Consider the following 24,792-nt stretch of genomic DNA (forward strand, 5'->3'; position numbering starts at 1 on the left):
GATACAAGGTACTGGAGTGACACGGCTGCAATGGACTGCACTTCAAACGTTCGTGGAGCGTAGTCTTGTTATGTTCGTGGAAAGTGGCTGATCGACGGATTGTGGAGTGCTTGCGCATTAAGTATTGTAGCACCTGTGGCAGCCTGGCATTATATGTTGGTGAAAGCTATCTCAGAATTTCCATAATTTATGTTCAGGGTCAACAAGCCTTTGTTACTCAAATGTATATATCTTTACAACAAGTGTTTTAAGTCTGTGAACACAGTATTATGAGGTACAGTATCTGTGTGATGTTATAACTGCCGATTATGAGAATCGACAAGTCGTATTGATATAGAGACAGTGAAGGGTTCTTATATACATATATGTACATTGTTCAATGAACTAACTACAAATGTTGGCTTAGTTCTCGCTTTCATTTTCCCACTGTTTTCATTATTGTTGTTGTTGTTGTAAATATGGAGTCTTCCAGCAATCTTGTGTTTGTGTATTATAAGTGTATTTTGGTGTGTTGATGAGGTGCTCATGCACAGATTTCATTGAGAATATAGTTAATATATTTTAGAATCAGTGGAGTTATTGATGAACCTAGGTGCAGTTCCTACATATTTAGTCATTTTCAGCAGGTTAGGTAAGGCCTGTAGCAGATGTACCAGTACGCAGCATTATGTACACGCCCTGGGATATAAAGTTTATCACGCTCTATCTAAATTCGAGGGATCCATTCTGGTGAACTCTGGCGCCCATACTATGGACAATTCGATTAACTATTTTTATTAATTTAATTTATTTCAAGTATTTTATGAAGTTTTTGAGTAATGTTATTTATTTATATATTTTTATTTATTGGTAGTCATCAAATAGTTGCAATTGGCTTCCCAACGTGTGGCTGAATAATTGGTACATCTGTTAGGCTTATAAGCGTAGGTGCACTTGTCAGGTGTGGATGGAATTCAGAAAACTATGTCAGTGAAGTGTTTCATGTGTATTTTGGAGTATGAAGAAATGTCTTAGTGAGTCGAGTATTATACAATTGAGAAATAGAGAGGTTGTTAAAGTTCCTAGTACTAAGAATCAGGATAAGAGAGGTCAAAAGAATTCCACCACATTGAGTTTATCTAATTTAAGTAAGAGTAGTGAAATGGCTGATAGTAGGAAAGATCAATTGGCAACGATAGGTGAGGAATCTCGTAACCCGTCTCAAACTCAGAATGTAGGGGATCAAGGCGAGGCTTCAATGTTCAATATCCTTAAATCGCTACTTAATGAGTTGAAGGATGAATTGAATGCTGTTAACAGTAAAATCGATAATAATAATGTTGAATTGTCTAGTAAAATCGATAATCAGAGTGTTGTTTCTAATAGTAAGAGTGATGAATTGTCCAGTAAAATCGATAATAATAAGGTTGAATTGTCCACCAAGATTGATAGAGTAAAGAGTTGAAGAGTGAATTGAGTTTTTTATGTAATGAAATATACAGTATTAATAGTGAATTAAATTCAGTTAGTACAGAACTGTCCAGTAAGATTGAGAATCAGAGTAAAGAGTTAAATTCAGTGGGTGTTGAATTGTCTAGTAAAATTGATAGTTTAAGCAGTGCTGTGAATTGTAGAATAGATGAATTAAACCAGAAGTTTGACCATCAAAGCAGGGAAATTCAGGAAGTCAATAATAAGGTAGAAGCTCAATGCTTGGAACTGACCGAGAAAATCGAATGCCGATTTAATGTAGTTAGGAAGGAATTTGTTGAAAACAGCAAGGGATGTGATAAGAGAATAAAAATAGTGAAAGATAAAGTTGAAGAAATAGATAGAATTAAAACCAATCAGAATGTTTTAGTGAAGCGAATAGAATAGAAGAGAAGGATGAGAAATTGGAGAAAGACCTAAAGTCAGTAAAAGATGACCTCAAGTCAGTAGAAGGAAATGCCAGAATGTTAGTTGAAGAAGGAATTAAAGCATGTCATGTGAAGTTAAGACAGGAGATCAGTCAAATCCAAGTAGGTAGCAGTATATGTAGTAGGTACGTATCTTGTATGAAGGACTCTGAATTACCCTTAATGGTTGGCAGTTTAATCCGATGGAATTCTTGAAAACGGGGGAGAAATGGTTTTCAAAGAATCTTGACGATGGTTTGATTGAGTGGAGCATGGTGGATGAGATGTTGGATGTTGCATTTGTTGGAGAGGCGAGATCTTGGTTTCAAGTTTACAGACAGGGTATTTCGAGTTTGGAGGAATTTAGGGAGAAATTTAGTTCTAAATTTTGGAGTGAAGCCATTCAGGGAAGGAAAAGGGATCGCGTGCTATTTGGCAGATATAGACCTCAAGAAGGTGTGTCTATGACGGAGTATTTCTTGGCGCATGTTCTGATCAGCCAGAACATTGAAGGTCTAGCATCGGAGAGGGATACAGTCCGCCAGATGTTGAGGCATTTTCCTGAGAAGGTCGGATTAGCTGCATGTATGCAGAATATCATTACGATTAAGGAATTAGAGCAGCTTTTAGAGAGATTTGATGCTTTGGAAGGGCAGGGGAGGACTAGGCAAAGTGAAGGTAGAAATTATGGGGATAATGGGAGACAAGGTAATCAGCTAGGGGGAGATAGGAATAATCAGAATTTCAGTCATTCTAGGCAAGGGAATCAGGGTGGTAATTCCAGAAGGGGAAACAGACAGTCTAATCAGGGAGTTAATCATCAGGAATATTTTGGCAGAAGACCTAATCAAGGGGAATCAGAAAGTAGGGGGCGTACGGATCAAAGACCTCCAGACCAAGTGCAGAGACATGACAACAGTGAACAAGCCACGTCAAGTAATTTAAACCGGAATCGGACTTCTTAGTTGGATCAGATAGGGAGTCTGATACCGAAATTCCTATTCACGCGATGAAACAGGTAAGTTACGAGGTAGACATGAAACAGGAATTATTGTATGACCATGTGTTTTGTGATCAGAGAGATTTTGAGAAATGGGGGCATGATGAAAGTAAGAAAGATGTGTCGGATGTCTTACTTTGTGCTAGTGGTGATGGTAATAGCGGTGTTGCGATCAGTAATCTTGTGGAAGTTTCTGAAATTGAAAGTGAAGTTTTTTGTGAAGTTGATGAAGATTGTTTAGTGAGTGAAGAGTGTTTACGGAGTATACATCATGAGGATGTCTTTGTTGACTTAAGTGTACGTGAGGAGATTAAAGTTAGTCCATTCTGTGTGAAAATGGTGACTTTGAGATTAATGAAACTTCTGGTAAGAGAGTCAAGAGTAGCATTGTTGGCATGAAAGTGGTGTGAGTGGGAGCTGATGTGAAAGGTGGTGATGATAGATTAATTGTTGCATCATTAAGTAGTAATGATAGCAATTTCGAAGTGTATTATGGTAAGAATTTCAGTAATAGTGTGAGCGTGAGTGAGAATGGAAGTGTGTGTGAGATGAAAGAAAGTCTTTTCAAGCGAGTGTGTTATGTTTTATTTAATGCTGAGAGTTGTGCGAATGATTTGAATGACATGCTGTATGATATCGATGTGGAGTGTGTGAAAAATTATGTGATCTGTTTGCTTGCATTAATTATGTTTTTGTGAAAGAGGCAACGTTGTGAGATTCCTGCACATTTTAGAAATAGCAATTTCTTTGTTATGAATGTTCTGAATGAAAGCTTGTATAATTCTTGTGTGGCTGGATGGGATGAATGTTTGTGTGTGAGATAGAGTGGATTCTAGACGTAGTTACGAGGGCTATTTTTTTTTCAAGGTCCGATTGGTCACGAAATGAAACAGCAGTACAAATTTGACACTTTTCTATTAGTAACACTTACTGATACATCACAGCTATTTTTCAACATAGTCGCCTCGCAGATTGAGACATTTGTCGTAGCGTGGTACCAACTTGTCAATGCCCTCTTGATAGAACGTCGCCGCCTGCGCCTGTAACCATCTTTGTATGCCGGTCTGCAGCGCCTCGTCGGTGTCAAAACGCTGTCCTCCTAGCCAGCGTTTCATGTGAGCAAAGAGGTGAAAATCTGATGGAGCCAGGTCCGGACTGTATGCTGAGTGATCGAAAACGTCCCACTGGAAATGCTGCAGGAGGTTCGTGGTGGCAGCTGCAGTGTGCAGCCGAGCATTGTCATGGAGGAGGACAATGCCTGATGACAACATCCCTCTCCGCTTATTCTGAATTGCCCGTCGTAGGCGTTGAATAGTCGCACAGTATGCGGCTGCTGTGATGGTGGAACCACGTTCTATGAATTCCACCAACAGAACTCCTTTCCGGTCCCAGAACGCAGTAGCCATACACTTTCTGTTGGAGAATGTTTGCTTGAATTTCTTTGGCTTACTCGGGGAGTGCGAATGCATCCACTGTTGTATTGCTCTTTTGTTTCTTCCGTTTCAAAATGAACCCATGTCTCATCCCCTGTGACAATTTTGTTCAAAAAATCCAGTCCTTCATCATGGTAGCGCTGGAGAAACGCTAAAGCGGTGCCCATTCGCTGTGTTTTGTGACGGTCAGACAGCATCTTCGGAACCCATCTTGCTCAAAGTTTGCGGTACTGAAGTGTCTCACTCACAATTGTGTAGAGAGCTGACCTGGAAATTTCAGGAAACGAAGCACTCAACACAGAAATTGTGAACCGACGATTCTCTCGAATTGCTTGATCCACACGCTGAACAAGATCATCGGTTGACACACGCTTCCTTCCCTGGCCGCCTGCATCATGGACGTCTGTACGCCCTGCTGTAAAGTTCCTGCACCATTGTCGCACTTTGCTGTCGCTCATGCACCTTTCACCATACACACGACTCATTCGGCGATGAATTTCGGCTGCATTGCACCCCTCAGCCTGAAGAAATCGAATTACACCGCGCACTTCACACTTGGCGGGCGAAGCGATCGTTGTAGCCATGTTTACAAGCGCGCTGCACGTTCACTACTGACGGGACTGAGGTGAGGCGCATAACGGTAATTTCAGAGACGTTGCGCAACACATCTACGCAGCGGTTCATCATATATTCGCGGGCGTTTGACTGTCGCGACCGATCAGACCTTGAAAAAAAAATAGCTCTCGTAGATTTTATCGCGGTACGCATTCCTCGTCTATCGATGCCAATGTTAAGTTTATGTATAGTTTTTTCATCTATATCAGGGTCCGGATACTGTGGACAGTAGTATAGGCAAGTGTGCTTACCAGTTTCAAACCTCTGACGACAAGGTCCTTGGGACATTTAATATCTATGGTCTTCGCAGATGTAAGAGATAGGATCTGCACCTTGGATGTATATATTATCAATTTTGAATTACAAGTGTACAATAGTAAGAAGGAATTGTGTTCAATGATATATGAAACGGTCGAAGTTGTTTGTATATAGCCATATTGTTATCATACTCCATACGAACACAAGCACGGGCATTTCCTCTCATGTTGGATAATTAAGTAAACAAACAAACAAACGCAAGATGTCAAATTCATTTTAAGAATGTGTTCCTATTCATCACATGGACTTTAGCATGAAATGTGTATTTAATATGTAATTTTAATATGTACTGTGAATATTTTAATGTGTTTATGTATCTGTATCTTTTAAAATAAGTTGATCAACACGGTTTTTAGGCCCTCAGACACACTTAATATTAGATATATACATAGCCGGCTTTTACTTTGAAATATGCCTAAAATTTTAACGCTTGTTACATCCCTCTTTTTACTTAGCAAGGTACAATACCAATTTTGACTAATGTAAAGGTAATGTACAGCTGAAGATGACTTTGCAAAAGGAGTCGAAACCTGTACTGTAATATAGGAACTTACAATAAACTTGTATTGATTAGGTGGATCCTTTCTTTTTTCTTCTATAACTTTGAAAGTCAACGAACAAGTTTATTGCGCCGCGGTATGGCAATTCCGCCCTTGCATTTTTGTGCACATACCTCACAATTTCATCTTCGACGTCTTTAAAGCGTCCTTATGGGCCACTGAAAGCAATTTTTGTGCAGTACGCATTTTTAAGCTATCTTTGTCTCACGGTAATGCCGAATATTGACTTTAGTTAGGTCTATGCCGTATTTTCTTGCACTGCACAATTATTATACATTTCCGAGTGTTTAATAGCCATGAACTTAAAATTGGCATCATAACATTGATGAGAACCCATTGAAAATTTGCCCACAATACCTGTTGCACATATCTTTACAATACGACAATCCATCACGAAAATATTCCTGCTGTCTATGAAACTTAATTTTAGTAAGCGTCAGGTAAGCAGACGTGTTATAACTTTGTTACTGAGTAGTCGTGGCCTTTCTAAGAATTCGAAGGCTCGCATGTTTTGATGCCATTCTGCAGATTTGAGAAACTTTTTTTGTAGAGGATCCAGTGACATTACACATAGCCACTGTACAACCGGTCACCGTGGCTAGCAATGATAAATAGGCGGTCGTTTATTGTCAACGAGTTTTGTGTGCGTGCGAGGAGGCGGCGGGTGAAAAGAAACAGCGTGGTTACTGCGGTAGTTGCCAGTGGTGTTCATTAATATCAGGCCGCGAATGCAAAATGACCCTTGATTTTTCACATGAGATTCTGAGGAAAAAATCATTGTCTTGGATTAGGAGAAATACGGTATCACTTCAGAGGCTTCTGTGGCAAACATTTCAGTTTTCTTCTTCAAACGGTATCACCAAACCTAACCGTATATGTATCATGAAAACTTTTTAAAAACCCATGTAGAGAAATGATCCTTCTCGCTAAAAATTGACATGGGAATAGCTTTCCGAAATTTAACTTGACGAGGCCTATATCCTTTGAAATCAGTGATGTACCCTGCCGTATCTTGAGGTGTATCACATTTTTACTTAATTTCAGTATACGGTATACCATTAAAATGAAGAGATAGTTTACTTCAGCCTTTATTTTCATTAGAGAACAGCAGTCGACGGGTATTACTAATTGACTCCAATATCGCCTTTGAATGTTGATGAGAGAGCTCGCAAATGCACATAGCACAAAAACTATACCGTACCGAAGATGATCGATTGCATTTTATGGCAAAGTTTCAGTTTTGTTATTCAAATTGCGTCACCTATCCTAACTTATCTGTACTGTATGTATGATTAAAACATACTTCAAGCGCCAGTAGAGAAATTATAACTTTCTCGCCATAAATGTATATGATAGTCTTTCCGTAATTTAACGGACGCAAGAAAATATAAACTAACCTCGTAATCAAAGACGCACTGTGCCATATCTTGAGGTGTAGGCCTATCTCATTCTTACTTAATTGCGGTATTTAGCATTAAAATTAAGCAATAGTTTATTCAGCTTTTATCTTTAACGAGTTAACAACGGTTATCGGGCATGCTATTTACGCAGTTATTATGAAAACATGTTCTGCTCTTTCATTTTCCTTGCGGAAGAGCAGTCGACGGGTATTACTAATCGACTCTGACATTGGCTTCGAAGGTATCGTTATAACGGGGTTCTCGTTATATGCTGTACTCGCTACAGCGGACTTCTACTATACTTGGGTAGTATAATATCCGAGAATAACTTTGCTAAATATGAAGTAAACAGTCGAATCAGCAAAGCAATACATTTTTACCTCCAAGTAAGACAACGAACAGGGTGATTAATTTGAAAATTCAGAGCGGAGTGCCGAGGATTAGGCGCACTGGGAAGCGGAGACAGTGAGCGCAGTGTCTGCCATGACAAGTAGGCATAGTTGGCTCAAAAAAGCGGCATGATTAAGCCTATAGAAACTAAACGAAACTAAACTGAACTACATAGATGCTCTGGACAAATAAGTAAATGAATAAACAAATAAATAAATCAACTAGGAAATTAAACTGAACTCACCAGTATTTACAGATGATGCTGAAAGTGATCTCCTTCAGCTGCAATGCAAGCTTCACATCTTGTAATGAGATTTCGAAACACACTTTGTAGTTCATGGACACTGATAGAATGCACAATGTTCCTAATTTCAGTTTTGAATTCTTCTGCAGTTCGAGGATTATTCCTGTAAACTTTTTCTTTAAGATTTCCCCATAGATAGAAATCACATGTGCTTAAATCAGGCGAACGAGAGGGCCATAAGCCTTTACTGATGATCTGATAATCATCAAACATTTCCCGTAACCGTCGCCTAGAGCTACGCGCCGTATGGGCCGTTGCACTATCCTGCTGGAAATAGCCGTACCTTTTCTCTTCTTCAGTCAGTTCAGCAAAAAATGATTCCAGAATGTTGTGAATATAATGATCAGAAGTAATCTTGTCCTGAAAAAATATCGGACCGATAATTCGTCAGGCACTGTTAGCGCACCACACACCCACCTTCACATCGTGCAGAGGTCTCGGCTGTAAAATGTGCGGGTTGTCTGTATCCCAGATTCTATTGTTCTGTGAATTGACATATCCACTCAAATGAAACCAGGCTTCGTCGCTCATAAAAAGAAAGTTTGGATCCACAATACCGTTGTGGACACTATTTGTTAGCCAATTGCAAAATCGTATTCTTGCATTGAAATCTGTAGGCAGTATGTTATGGACTGAATGAGTCCGATAAGATCGTAAGCGTAACAATTTTGTTGCATTACGTGCTGAAGAAGGTGAAATACCACTTTTCCGAGCTAATCTCCGAAGTGACTTATGTGGACTGACCTGGAGTCTTGCCTGTATATCTTCTAACCTCCCCTTTGCTTCTTTTTCTTATTGCTTACGGAACCAGTACAACGCCACTCGTAAACAAGCTGATGCACGTAACGTTTTGATGGTACTGTCGTGCCGGGAAATTGTCTACGGAATTTTCGAAGGCACCTTTTAACTGGTTTCTTCTTCTCGTGCAAATAACACTCGACCAAAAATATTCTTTGCTCTATAGTGTATTTAACCATCGTGATAATAACCTCACAACACACCTTAAAAGTCCAATATTTTCTAACTAACAGAGGGACAGAGTGCTAAACAGCTGCGCGCTGCAGTGAACACTTCTTATCTTGGCGTGTTGACAGAAGCCATATGGCACTCGCTCGGGACTTCCCACGGCATGCGAGAAGAAGTCTGAACACTCAAATTATTCTCCCCGTACTATGGGATGAACAAGTACCACTCAAAACCAAGATGGATAGTGGTTTCGAACCCCACTGTCGGCAGCCCTGAAGATGGTTTACCGTGGTTTCCCATTTTCACACCAGTTAAATGCTGGGGCTGTACCTTAGTTAAGGCCACGGCCGCTTCCTTCCCATTCCTAGGCCTTTGCTATCCCATCGTCACCATAAGACCTATCTCTGTCGGTGCAACGTAAAACAGATAGCAAAAAAAAAAACCAAGATGACACTGTATAAATCATACTACACTCCTATCCTCACATACAGCCTGGAAACCGCTACATTAACAAGAAAAGACAACTCGAAACTCCAGGCAGCAGAAATGAAGTTCCTACACACAAAGATCCAGAAGACCAGAAGGGATAAAATCAGGAATGAAAAAGTCAGAGAAGACATAGGACTAGAAGACTCCTTACTCCAGAAGATGCAAAAGGCAAGACTGAAGTGGTTTGGTCATGTGTAAAGAATGAGTACCAATAGGTCTGCAAGAAAGGAGTATGAAAGAGAGATAAGGGGGAAAGAGACCAGTGGGCAGACCTAGAGAAAAATGGAAGAGGAGAGAGGTCAGGATTGGGAGCGGATTGTGAATGTAGAATGGTTCATGGACCGAACAAAATGGAAGGGGTTCGTATACCACACCTGGTAAACTGGAGTTGGTCAACAATGATGATGATGATGATGATGATGATGATGATGATGATGATGATGATGATGATGATGATGATGATGATGATGATGATGATAAAACATAAATGCGACAAGCTTTCCTGTTATTTATTTTTATTCTTTCCGTCATGGAACTTTGACACTTGGTAGCATGCCTAACCTAAACACTTGTGTTAGCCAAGTGCAACATTAGATTTAAAAGAACCGAAAGATCTATAAAAAAGAAGAGGAGAGTAGGACTGAAAGAAGCAACAACAAAGGCGGCTTTTGAAGAACGAACCAATAAAGTAGATAATGGAAGTGATGAGCCAGTGCAGTGGAATAAAATCAAGATGAGGATAATTGAAGCAACAAATGAGCTTTTAGAAAAAAGAAAATGGAGCCCAGAAAACCTTGGATGACAGAAGAAATACTAAATGTAATTCAAGGAAGGAAAACAATGTAGATGTACCAAAAGCATCACTGAAGAGATAGAAGAAGATATAAAAAAGGGAAAACAGGATCAAATTTATAAGAAGAAAATCAGTGCCATTCAGTCCAAAAATAGAACCAAATCTGCAGTAGTAAAAAGTAAAGAAGGAATATTACTGGTAGACAACGATAAGAAATATGCTCGCTGGAAAGAATACATAGAAGAACTGTACAATGATAAGGACGAATGAAAATAATCTAATTGAAGATATCAATGAGTGTGGAAGAGAAATTTAAGGTCCTCCAATCATGAGACATGAATTTTAACATGCCCTTCGAAGCCTGAAAGAAGGAAAAGCAGCCGGTGTTGATGACATCCCAGCAGAATTACTGAAAAATGTAGGTAACAACATGAAAGACCAATTATTCAGAGTAATAAATGAATGCTACAAAAGAGGAATCGTGCCAGAAGACTTCACACAATGTAGAACCATTGTTGTTGTTTGAGTCATCAGTCCATAGACTGGTTTGATGCAGCACTCCATGCCACCCTATCCTGTGCTAACCTTTTCATTTGTATGTAACTATTGCATCCTACATCTGCTCTAATCTGCTTGTTATATTCATACCTTGGTCTACCCCTACTGTTCTTACCAGCTACACTTCCTTCAAAAACCAGCTGAACAAGTCCTGGGTGTCTTAAGATGTGTCCTATCATTTTCTCTTCTTGTCAAATTTAGCCAATCGATCTCCTCTCACCTATTCAATACAGTACCTCTTCATTTGTGATTTGATCTATCCACCTTACCTTCAGCATTCTCCTGTAACACCACATTTCAAAAGCTTCTATTCTCTTTCTTTCTGAGCTAGTTATCATCCATGTTTCCCTTCCATACAGTGCCATGCTCCAGATGAAAGTTTTCAGAAACATCTAATTCCTATATCAATGTTTGAAGTGGGCAAATTTCTTTTCTTAAGAAAGCTCTTCCTTGCTTGTGCTAGTCTGCATTTTATGTCCTCCTTACTTCTGCCATCGTTAGTTATTTTACTACCAAAATAACCGTATTCATCTACTTCCTTTGAGACTTCATTTCCTAATCTAATATTACCTCCATCGCCTGCCGTCATTCAACAGCACTCCAAACTTTTGTTTAGGACCTATTTTTTTTCATTTTGTACTCCTTACCCTAGACTTCGTCCATACCATTCAGCAACTTCTTGAGATCTTCTGCAGTCACAGATAAAATTAACAATATCATCGGCAAATCTCAAGGTTTTGATTTTCTCTCCTTGGATTGTGATTCCCTTTCCAAATTCCTCTTTGATTTCTTTACTGCCTCTTCTATGTAAACATTTAAAAGGAGCGGGGACAGACTGCAGTCTTGTCTCACTCCTTTTTGGATTGCTGCTTCTATTTCAAAGCCCTCGATTCTTATCACTGCAGACTTAATTTTATACAGATTGTGGATAATTCTTCATTCTCAGTATCTAATCCCAATCATCTTCAGAAACTGAAATAGCTTGTTCCAATCAGCATTATCGAATGCCTTTTCTAGATCTACAAACGCCATGTATATGGGCTTGTCCTGCTTAATTTGATCTTCTTAGATCAGACATAAAGTCGGATTGCTTCATATGTTCCTACATTTCTTCTGAAGCCAAACTATACTAAAATAGGAAAGGCTGTTGACTGCAACAATTATAGAACACTGTCAATATTAACTCATGCCTCCAAGATACTCATTAACATAGTTAAGAACAGAATAAAGGGAAAAGTAGATATTTTGGAGAAGACCAATTTGGATTTATAGAAGGTAGAGGAGCAGGTGCTTGTTGTTTAAAGGGGCCTAACATCGAGGACATCGGCCCAGAGGAACAGGAGAAGCAATTCTGGCCTTACGCATGTTATTGGAGAGAAGGATGAAAATGAATAGAACAACTTATCGTACCTTCATTGACTTAGAAAAAGCTTTTGACAATGTGATCTGGGAAGTACTGTTCAGAACTATGAGGAAAATAGGACTGGACTGGAAGGATAGAAGAATGATTAATCAACTGTATCTGATCCAAAGCACAAAAATAATCATCGATCAGGGGCCTGTTCTACCAACAAACTTTGCAGCTTTTCACTTTGCACTTTTCAGTTCAGATTTTGTTCCACCATCACTTTTCAGATTTAGCTTGCAAAGTGAAAAGTTAGGAATCTTTTCACTTTTCAAGCCTGTTATGTTCCTCCATTGTTACAGAAATGCAAAGTGCAAAGTAATAAAGTGAAAAGTTTTCAGAAATTTTGCAAAGAGATGATTCTCTTTTCAGTTGTTAATTAACAAGTATGTACACTAGTTTCCCGGCCTAGAATTTGGTTTAGTGATATAAACATGTTATGATGAGAGCTTTTGTTATCATCAAGTGAGGACAGTGATGAAGAATCCAACAAGAGAACATACAAAGACAGGATTAATTTTCATAATCTCACTTCGACAGAATTTTGCTAGTGTTTTCGTGTTACCTCATTACAGACTGACTATATTCTTTGAAATTATTGGTCATTTATTGAAACCTGCTACAAAAAGAAGTCAATCCCTTTCCAAAAAGGAACAAATTCTGAAATGCTTACATTGGTTAGGAAATGGTGCCCAGCTGCACGGTGTGGCAGCAATGCATGGGACATCAAAATCAACTGTTTGCAGAACTGTTACTAAAGTCGTAGATGCTATATGTAATATTTCCTAACATAGTACTTTGGCCTGATAATCCACATAATATAGCGACGGAATTTCTAATGAAGGGTGGCTTTCCTTCTGTGTGTGGATGTGTTGACAGTACTCTTGTTAATATTGATGCTCCTACTGAGCATGAGGAGGTTTATGTTGATAGACATGGGCATCATTCTCTCAATATTATGGTGATTAGTGGCGCAGACTTGACCTTCTACAGTGCTAATGCTAGTTGGCCAGGTAGCGTCCATGATTCCAGGGTCTTAAGAAACACTGCCGTATGTAGACGTTTTGACTCAGGTTGGAGGCCGTTCCCAGGAGCAGTTGTATTAGGTGACAGTGCCTATGGACTAAAAGAGTGGCTAATACCCCCTCTTAATAGAAATCCTGATGATGCTGTTGAGCAACGATTTAACAAGGCACATAAATCGACACAGCGTATTGTTGAGAACAGTATCGGAATTTTAAAGGAACGTTTCCCTGCTTAAACCACTTACAATTATGTCCAACAAAAGCGGGAAAGGTGATCTTAGCGTGTATTGCATTGCATTACATTGCACATAAGGTTGGAAGAGAAAATGAAGAAGACTTACTTACCTTAATGGATGAAAATGAAGACACCAATCCTGGAAATGATGAGGCACCCGATTTAGACACCGTTGCTAAACTCAATTCGTTGTTGAGATATTTCACTAACTGAACTGAACAGTAATATCTGTTTCTATATTAATAATATTCATTTTTATTTACTATACTATATTTTTACTAATCTACATACAATAAACATGTTACAGTGGCACCTTGATTCTCCGTTTTTCGAGGGACCACGAAAATAAAACGTACAACACGGGAAAACGGAAAATCCGGCATTAATGAAAACCATCAACAATTTGGCTAAACATCACAAAACTGAAATATGTATAATTATAATCTTACAAAAACTCCTGAACCAAACCAAACTACAGTCCCAATGGGGCTTTGCCTGCCAAGCGACCGCTGCTCAGCTCGAAGGCCTGCAGATTACGAGGTGACGCATGGTCAGTGTGATGAAGCCTCTCGGCCGATATTCCTGGCTCTCTAGATCGGGGTCTCTATCTCACCATTAGATAGCTCCTCAATTAAACAATTAAAGGTAATGACGTAGGCTGAGTGTACCTGGAACCAGCCCTTATATACAGATAAAATTGCCTGACCTGGTCGGAATTGAACCCAGGACCTGTGGATGAGAGGCAGGCGTGTTAGACCGCGAAACCGCATTAATTACCGATATGCAAGTACAAAATCTCGGTAGGGCTACTTTATATTCAATTTTACTGGGGAATCTTCGTCAGATTCCCATGAAAACTTCTTTCATTTCAGTAACTGATTAGACAAACTCTTCGAAAAATCTAATAACTGCAAGCCAAACGACAATCGACTACAAGTAGTTTTTAATTCTCTCATCTAATAAAATAAAGCACATTAGATACAAAAGCTCCCAAAATAATGGCGAAATCCCTTCAATCCCTTCTTTTCTTAATCTTTCATTGTAATTTGGTCTCCGTTATACTGTTCGTAGTCAGTTCCTGGAAATCTTGTACCGCGTAAATTAGGCCTACATCGACTTTTAAAGGTTATGTTGAACTCTAAAACATGGTTTCAAATGTAAGTATCGATTCTCAAAAGTTCTCAGATGCATTATATTCAATTCTGCCTGTCACTAATCCTATCAAATTGGAAAGAGGAAAAAAATATCATCAAAACTTGAGAAATTATGGTTATTCGTGACCTTGAGGTCATCTGGAAAGCGTGCTCGCTGCACGTCAGCACGAGGAGTTGGAAATGATACAAACCATTAATAAATGTAACGTGCACAAATAAAACTACTGCGGTTTTTGGCATTTTAACGCAAAAACGTAAAATTCCCAGTCTTACTTAAGGGTCAAAACAGTAATAGACAATCCAAAGACTTCCCATGGCTTTCTTTTTTAATGAAAGGTGGTCTCACTAACATAATCGTGTACGAATTTGTGTTAAGAAGGAGCAGTTTCCTTTCGATTCCTGCCTGAAAGCCCAGTTACTCTACAGTGCCCTGAGGAAAGTGCCGAAAACCTCTTCGGCAGTACGATCGAAAAAAAGTAAAATATAAACATCTAACTCTGGACATAATCTGGACGTTTTATAAGTGCGAAGATTTGACGAAACTTGTTCAGTCTTCAAGCAGAGCTGTCGAAATGCGCCATGTCGCCTTCCAATTGTTGTGGCCACTCTGTGCTTTATGATTTCCGAGATTCTCTAAACAGTACCACCCGAATGCGATGTTAAGATGGTCCCTTATACAAGTTCACCGCCGATCGCCTTTCCAGTACAGTGCTTGCTCTAATTATTGCAATGACAGGGCGTTAACGCCAAGATCCACAAGTATGCCATAGCTGTCCTTTCATGAGATACAGTTTATTAAAAATCGACTAATCGAGAATTTAGCGTTGATGGGACTGAAATTTCTGAACGGTTGATCCGGGAAGTCGTTTCTTCGAAGAACATATAATGCGGGATTTTTACAACGTGATTTAATTATGATGCTCGCGGGACCATGTAATTTAAACGCATATTCCGGGAAAATGTAGTTTCCAGGAACGGATAATCGAGGTTGCACTGTACTATGAATAATTATTACCGAGCTCGATAGCTGCAGTTGCTTAAGTTCGGCCAGTATCCAGTATTCGAGAGATAGTAGGTTCGAACCCCACTGTCGGCAGCCCTGAAAATTGTTTTCCGTGGTTTCCCATTTTCACACCACACAAATGCTGGGGCTGTACCTTAATTAAGGCCACGGCCGCTTCCCTCCCACTCCTAGTCCTTCCCTGTCCCATCGTCACCGTAAGACCTATCTGTGTCGGTGTGACGTACAGCAACTAGCAAAAAATAATTTTTTTATGAATTATTATTTATTTATCGTATGGCATATATACATATACAGAAACAAGAAGGCAAGTACATTATATTTTAATGCCCAAAGATGTTATCCATTCTAGAGCATCTGTATTGGCCTCTAGAAAATCAAACCAATCTCCAGGGTAGGCTCTTCTGCTACACTCCTTTACAATGTGCTCGATGGTTTGAAAAGGAGCACCACAGTCACACTCGGGGGATTGTATCTTTCCCCATTTATACAGGGACGCAGCACAGACACCATGACCTCATCGAATTGTATTAAGGATGGACCAAGTTCTTCTTGGGAGATTAGACCTCGAATTAGGTGGAAGAAAGGCCAGAGATGTTCACCTGTTTTTGAGATCCAATTTTCCCTCCATTGGGCATAGGGGTTGAAAATGTCTTCTGTGAGCTTCTGAGTGAACTTAACTGGCAGATGTCTAGATTACAACCATTTCCTCTGAAGGTCAGGGATATTGGAGTGGATGGGCAAGTCAGGGTTCTCATTTGTCTTGGAGTATGAAATTTAAGCTCAAATCAATCACTCGGTACTTTTATTGGCTATGTATTCTATGCATTCATCTGTTGTATAGACAAAATTCTGCGAAGCGGAAGCTGCAATGTCACTAGTAAATTCTGAAGGTGGTACAGTAGAAGTCCGCTATAGCGAGTACAGTATATAACGAGAACCCCGTTATAGCGATAGTTTTTGTCTGTCCCTTAGGCGTGCACGAATTAGTCTGTTAGCGATATTTATGCACCCAGTCATTATACTGCATGTGATCGATCATCTTCGGTATCGTTTTCTCGCTATGTGCACTAGTGAGCTCTCTCGACGACATGTCAGAGTTGATTATTAATGCCTGTCGACTGCTGTTCCGTAAAGAAAAATGAAAATGTAAGAGAATATATTTTCGTAATAAATGCGTAAATAACGTGTCCAATAACAGTTGTTAACTCGTTAAAGATAAAGGCTGAATAAACAATCGCTTAATTTTAATGCTAAAACCTGCAATTAAGTAAGAATGCGATACACCAAGGTATGGAAGAGTGCGTCATTGATTACAGAGTTTAGTTTATATTTTCCCGCGTCCGTTAAATTACGGAAAGGCTATTACCATGTAAATTTATAGTGGGAAGGTTATAATTTCTCTACTGGCGCTTGAAGTAATTTTTCATCATATGTATAGTACAGTTAAGTTAGGATAGGTGACGCAATTTGAATAACAAAACTGAAACGTTTGCCGCAAAATGTGATCGATCATCTTCGGTACGGTATAGTTTTCTCGCTATGTGCATTTGCAAGCTCCCTTTTCAACATTCGAAGGCGATGTTGGAGTTGATTAGTAATATCCGTCGACTGCTGTTCTCTAAAGAAAATTTGAAATGAAAGAGGATAACACGTTTTCGTAATAATTGCACAAATAACGTGGCCGATAGCAGTTGTTAACTCGTTAAAAATAAAGGCTGAAGTAAACGATCTCTTAATTTTAATGTTACATACTGAAATTAAGTGAGAATGTCATATGGCAGAGTACATCACTGATTCCAGAGGATAGTTTATATTTTCTCGCGTCTGGTTAAATTTCAGAAAGACTATTCTCATACAAATTTTTAGCGAGGAGGTATCATTTCTCTACATGCCTTTGAAATATATTTTCATGACACATATACGGTTAGGTTATTTGGCGCCGTTTGAAGAAGAAAAGTGAAATGTTTGCCACAGAAGTCTTTGGAGTGATACCGTATTTCTCCGAATCCAAGACAACGTTTTTTTCTCAGAATCTCATGTGAAAAATCAAGAGTCATTTTGCATTCGCGGCCTGACATTAATGAACACCACTGGCAAATACCGCAGTTACCACGCTGTTTCTTTTCACCCCCCCCCCCCCCGCGCGTGCGCACACAAAACTCGTCGACAATAAACAACTGCCTCTTTATCATACATCGCTTGTCGCGGCGACCCGTTGTACAGTGTCTGTGTGTAACGTCACTGGATCTCGGGAAATAGTGAAGAGGGAATGACATTCTGTTATCCTGTACAAAAACGTTTCTCAGATCTGCAGAATGGAATTAAAACATGCCAGTCTTCGAATTCTTAGAAAGGCCACGGCTACTCAGTAGCAGAATTATAACGCATCTACTGTACCTGACGCTTAGTAAGAGTAAGTTTTATAGACAGCAGGAATATTTTCGTGATGGATCGCCGTGTTGTAAAGATACGTGGGACAGGTATTGCCGGGAAAATTTCAACGCGTTCTCGTCGATGTTATGATGCCGATTTTAAGTTAATGGCTATTAAATACTCTGAAATGTATAATAATTGTGCATCTGCAAGAAAATTCGGCATAGGCCTAACTAAAGCCAAAGCGTTATCGTGAAGACAAAGGTATCTTAAAAATGCGTACTATACAGAAAATGCATTCAGTGGCACACAACAAGGATGCCTGAAAAAGTCAAAGATGAAATTGTGAAGTATGTGCACAAAAAATGCAAGGGCGGAATTGCCATACCGCGGCGCAATAAACTCGTTCGTTGACCTTCAAAGTCCGCGATTAGGCCTATACATCGCTAGCCACTGAAGGTGGCCGAATGCGGCAAGCGAGACGTGCGTGTAGCAGCAGCCAGTTATATCTGACACTGAGCGAAAGTAACAGTTGTATAGTAAGCAAGAATATTTTCCCAGTGGATTGTCGTATTGTAGAGACACGTGGAATAGGTATTACCGGCAAATTGTCAATGGGTTCTCTTCGATAATATTATGCCAATTAATGATTATTAAACCCGCTGAAATAAAGAATAATTATACAGCTGCAAAAAAATACAGCATAACTAAAGCAATGTTCGGCGTCTACAAACAGTCTAAAAATGCGTACTGTATAAGAAAGACATTCATATGGTTTTACAAAGCACTTTTTAAGCCTGATTTAAAAATTTTGAAGGAAATAGTGGGGGTTGTCCTGGATACGGAGAAATACGGTAATATATTTTTTTCAGAATGAAATTAAAATACACTTGCACATAGTATCGAATTTCAAAAAATAAACAAGTAAGTCGTAGTGTGGATATTATCCACAAAAACGCAAGATTTGAACAAACTGATTGACGTTTCATACTGATTTTAATGTGTATGGAGGTTTTCCCGAATTTTACAAAAATCAGATATAACGACAATCCGCTATAGTGAGTAAAATTTTCGCTATTGTGAATTCTCGCTATAACGGACTTCTACTGTATCTCCAATTCCCTTTCCAACTTCAGAGTTTGGAACTTCCTGTGGTAAATTTCCACACGGAGAAGTTCCTGCCTCAGTTTTTTTGTAATCGTATCTTCTTCAATGTTAGTAATAGGACGTGGGGAATTTGACAGCTTCCTTTTCTTTCTCCTCGGTTTATTTTGTAGGTTTTCGCCACTGGGAAGTTCAGCAGGAGTCGGTATTGGCTCCACGGTCGCTTGATCTTCCATGTAGCTTTCGGGAAGATTCAACCCGTCTGAAACAGCCGAATCTTTCTGCAGGATGTCAAAGATAGCAGCATCCACCTCATCCAATTGCTTATCTTTCCCTCCTTCATTTCCAGTTTTCTTGGCATTATCTCTTTTTGCCTAAAAGCAAGAATTTAATGCTTCAGACGTGATATACTGTATAAGTAAGAGGAAATCATTGCATATATTCTTCAGTCACTTCTACATTACAATTTGATGTAGCATGCTGCATCGACATATGTGAAGTTATACAAATTGATTTAAGCGATGTATTCTTGATTAATGCATTTAATGAAAACGTAAATATTTACTTACTAGTGCACGACATTTCCATAATCCAAATAGATTACCCCTCACGTACGTCCAAGATTTTTCGGCTCCAGCTAACTGCAAAGACTGAGCTTTCTTTAGAACTTCAGTCCACTTCAGTCCAAGCGGATCGCTTGTCATCATGTGATAGGTTATTTTTGAAGTTGCCAAAAAGAATGTCCCGTTTCTCCTTGACAACTTCTAACACCGCTAGCTTCTTGTAATTTTCTTTCTTTCCCATGATCAAAACTTTAAAACTGCCGGTACCACAATTATCGTCAAATTCATCGTGAAAAATAAAGTATTAAAATCATGGGGTATTATACAGTTTGACCATGGAATAAACGTGATCGGTTCACTCATACGCAAAGACTTTTCACTTTGCAAAGAAATTGAGAAGTAATACCTAGATCATGCTGGAACAGAAAGACTTTGCACTTTGCAAGAATTGAAAAGTGAAAATGCAAAGTTGCAAAGTGCATTCGTGGAACAGGCCCCGGGTAGAAGAAAAGGCCCGTATCACTGTATTTATTTAATATGTTCATTGAGGAAGAAGCTATTCAGATCATGAAGGAGGAGACAAAGTGAATGAAAGTCAATGGTGAAAGGATACATTGTATTAGATTTGCAGATGACATCGTATTAATTGCAGACTCAGAAAAGGAAATGAATAGAATGCTGCAAGTCCTCTCAGACACTCTTAAACTCTGGAAATTAAAAGTAAACAAAGTAATTGTAGTACAGAAAAATATGGAAGAAATTATAACCAATATAAAAATTGATGGTGTCAGAATTGATCAGGTGAAAGAATTCTGTTATCTTGGTAGTATGATAACAGAGGATAATAGATGCTTCCTGGAAGTAAAGAGAAGAATAGCATTGGCAAAACAGGCATTTATGACTAAGAAAAACATTTTCACCAGCACACACATGAATATGGATATCAGAAAATCCTTTGCAAAATCATTTGTATGGAGTACACTGCAGTATGGAAGTGAGAGTTGGACTCTGGGTAAATTAGAAAGGAATCGACTTAAAGCTTCTGAAATGTGGATATGGTGAAAAATGACCAGAATGTGCAGGACGGAAAGAAAAAACAACCTGAAACTGTTTAAGGATGTTAAAGAAGAGAGAAGATTGTTAAAGGAAATGGAAAACAGGAAATTAAAATTTATTGGACATGTCATCATCAGACACAACACTTTCACCACTAACTTTCTTGAAAGGAAAGTGCTGGGAAAGAAAGGAAGAGGAAGACCTAGGATGAAGTATTTGGACAACATCAAGAAGAGGTTAGGTTGTGACAATTACATGGAACTGAAACAAACAGCCAATGAAAGAAGAGAGTGTTTGCATCAACAAGGCATAAGCCTTTAGAAGATTGATTGATTGATTGATTGATTGATTGATTGATTGATTGATTGATTGATTGATTGATTGATTGATTGATTGATTGATTGATTGATTGATTGATTGATTGATTGATTGATTGATTGATTGTCACAAAAGGTATTGTTTGAATTCTGATAGTCATTGGTCTTATAAATAATTTAAATAAGACTAACTTATTTCTTATTTCTTGTAACAAATTTTCTAACCATAAAAATTGTCGCATTATTATAATCAGTAAGGATGATAATCTCAATGTTTTTCCTCCTAATACAACTATCAGTATAATCAGCGAGTTTCAGAAAGATATAAAATGCATTAATAAACTGGTTGCTGCAAATTTTGTAAGAAAATATGTAGTTACACGTGTGTCTGTAAAGCAGTTTACTCCCCTCACTTTTTAGGTTGGAAATACAGCCCTTATGTATGCTGCATATGGTGATCATCCACATTGTACCAATGAATTATTACTGCGTGGAGCTGATATTACCATGGTCAACCTCAATGGAGATACTGCATATGGTGTAGCAGTTCGTAGAGGCAGCAAATTAGGTATGTATAGAATCTGTCTTTTTAGACTTTGGCTCTGCTTTTGACCAAATGTATATGGTGAGGACTTGCAACAAAGTTGGTAATACCCACATGTAGCAGCCCTGAAGATGGTTTTCCATGGTTTCCCATTTTCACACCAGGCAAATGCTGGGCCTGTACCTTAATTAAGGCCATGGTTGCTTCCTTCCTGATCCTAGGCCTTTCCTATCCCATTATTGTCATAAGACCTATCTGTGCTGTGTCGGTGCAACATAAAGCAAATTGTATAAATATATATATATATATATATATATATGTGTGTATATATCGTCCTGACGGAGTTCACTTTTGATTTAGATGGAGTAAACTTCTGTGATTAGTACTCTAACTCGTTCCTTATTCACTACTGATACCACAAGATATAAATTTCATATTTCTGTATTGACAGCTAATCACTTTAATAATAATATGCTCATTGTCCGGTCCCGAATCCGGAATGGGAAAGGAGGAGGGTTAGCTGGCTTGGCAACCAGCTGTAAAAACAGCTAACGCCGAGTGTCGAGCGGTGGTAAATAACTCGATCCCCCATAGGGGCCAACGGCTTCGGCGGATGAGCCCCTTTGGGTGGGGTGATGGTCCCCTCAGTGTAGGAAATGACACTGGAACCCATCATCTGTGTCTTTGGCTCAATGGCAAAACGGACGGAGGAACCTCCTTTTTGTGGTTCTAATCGGTCGTGGCGGTGGATGAAGTCATGCCAGACGAACTGGCTGTGAAGGTGCAACTCAGTGGTATTTCGAGTCTGGCAGTCCGTTGCTGTCATGGTACTAGAACCTGCATGTCGCATTTCATTTGTGCCGCAGGGTATAGTTCCGAGATCATAGTGTGTGGGTCACTTCCTTGCAAGCTGCGATACACCGTAAACAAAATCCCACTTGTGGCACATTTTCCTGCTGTCACTCCCTTCAACTCAAGTCCAGTGGCGATGGGATAAGGATGGTGGAGGCAGGTTTCCGGGTGAAACTGGAAGCCTCTAGTTTGGACTTGCACGTTAGCAGCAGATGTATGATCATCTTTCTGAGACCCCATGACTGCTCAGGAATTCGGTCCTGCATCTGTGTTTGGGCAGGCCTATTTAGAATCACTGCTGCCCACCCTGAATGGGGAAGGCCCTAGAAAATGTGGGCTAAACATCGGTAGTCACACTTTCAGCCAGCTAGGAGGTCACACCCAGCGAGTTACCCCTTATGCGGTCGAGAAACGAAGATTACCAAAACTTTGATTGAAACCTGGAATGTTCGAACCCTACTTGATTTGAAAGACAATAACAGATCTGAGAAAAGAACAGCGCTTGTCACCCATTGAGCTTGGATGAATGAATATTGATATTGCTGCCTTAAATGAAACCAGACTGTCCAGCGAAGGTAAACTTACAGAGCTCAGCTCAGGCTACACAGTCGTCTGGAAGGGAAAAGATGAGGGAGAACACCGCATACATGGTGTGGGATTTGCTGTGAAGACCACATTGGTGAATGATTTATCAGCTAACTCCAACCGCAGAATTATGACTCTCCAAATCCCACAATTTGGAGCCAAATCTGTGACACTCATCTCTGCATATGCTCCCACCTTGGATGCTGATGTAGAAGCTAAAGACCAATTCTACAACCTGCTGAGCACTACCATCACCAAAGTACCACCAAAAGACAAACTCTTACTACTTGGCGATTTCAACGCCTGAGTTGGTAAAGATCACCAATTATGGGGCAATGTGATGGGAAAACATGGACTTGGCAACTGCAATGCCAATGGTCTGCTCCTCCTTGGTTTATGTGCTGAACATGATCTCTTCATTTCTAATACTCAGGTCCGCCTGCCTAATCGCTACAAGGCCACTTGGATGCATCCTCGCTCAAAGCACTGGCACATCCTTGATTATATTATCAACAGGCAATGTGATAAAAAAGATGTCCTTGTTACAACGACCGCAAGAAACATAGATGACTGCTGGACAGATCATAAGCTCACCCACACAGACCAAATATGCAAAGTAGAAAAAAATAATATAGTATCAAGACATGTTAGATAAGAACCGTAACAGCATGACAAGAGTCAGTCGATGGCTTATGGGCTTGATCTGAGAGCACGGATCAGATATCTGGGTTGCCACAATATAGGCCAGGCTCACCCACTCAACACCATAACCAAACTTAACTTACACGCCGCATGACACCTTCATATCGCATATCAAGGCGAACATGAATCGTACAGCATTAGCGTTAAAACATATAACAGAACATAATCTCAAGCCAGACGTCGAAGCCGAAGAGAATATAAAAGGTCTCCAATCAAAACACAAACGAACTCGTCACACACACAGATAAAGTGGATCAGTGTTACCTTCCACCCCTATGTAGGAACGAATGTATTACAAACAGACTTGAAGAAAAGGAATGACACTGAAATAAGCCAGCAGCAAAGAAATAAAAAATAAAATACAGAACAGGGATCTCTCAGCACACTAAACCAACATAACTATGGCAAGCCAAGGAGAGGAAAAATAGAATCCAGAGATTCTAAGTTATCATAATTATACATTGACACAAAACAGAGAGTCATACTGGGTACATTACTAATCTTTCTAAAATACCAATTAAAAGATACGAGAATCATCTTGTACCCCAGCGCGTCCATCTTTTTTTACCCAAGCCATTCTTGTCTCTCGAGCAGAGAGCAAACGAATCAAAGATAAGTTAGAAAGAAATGCTTCAGCAATCCTTCATTACTTGAGGTACCATCTGTCTAATCGGGATGAACTACACGTCAAGTTAGAGAACATTAACCAGTCACAACCGACTGATCTATGGCATCGAAAGAATGCGATATCAGAAAGTAAAATATGAAGGTAAATAGGTGTGGCAAAATGTTCTTTACCTCATTTCACAGTGGAATAAGTGACTCAGCAGATGCAACAACTATGTGTAGCTAACTTGAAGTTACTGTGCTTTTCCACCAATTGTTTGGTTTTTAAATGTCCGACCCTTAGGAAAGTTTTGGGTTTCTGGTAAGTCAGAAATAGAGTACTTCAGGAAAACTTATAGTCTCAATCCTAGCTGCAGAGTGATATTTTCTTAGAACATTACCTTATTCTAATGGGAACAAAAAAGTGGGGGCCACCTATTCAATACAATACAATGTTATAAAATGAATTATAACATTTTATTATTCATGGGACCAGTTTTGATGCTGGTGTGCATCATCTTCAGCCACAAAATTAGAAAAACAT

General features: G+C 39.3%; 1 protein-coding gene across 1 annotated transcript in view; it reads left to right on the plus strand.

Moving 5' to 3' along the window:
- The window catches only part of LOC136862162 (ankyrin repeat family A protein 2), an 80,541-nt gene that overhangs the window by 44,141 nt on the left and 11,608 nt on the right, over positions 1 to 24,792 (plus strand). The window contains exon 4 of the mRNA XM_067138865.2: positions 21,380 to 21,527. Within this exon, the coding sequence (XP_066994966.1) occupies positions 21,380 to 21,527 (148 nt within the window). The remainder of the gene's footprint in view (positions 1 to 21,379; positions 21,528 to 24,792) is intronic.

The sequence above is a fragment of the Anabrus simplex genome, chromosome 1 (assembly GCF_040414725.1).
Source record: "Anabrus simplex isolate iqAnaSimp1 chromosome 1, ASM4041472v1, whole genome shotgun sequence".
NCBI classification, from domain to species: Eukaryota; Metazoa; Arthropoda; class Insecta; order Orthoptera; family Tettigoniidae; genus Anabrus; species Anabrus simplex.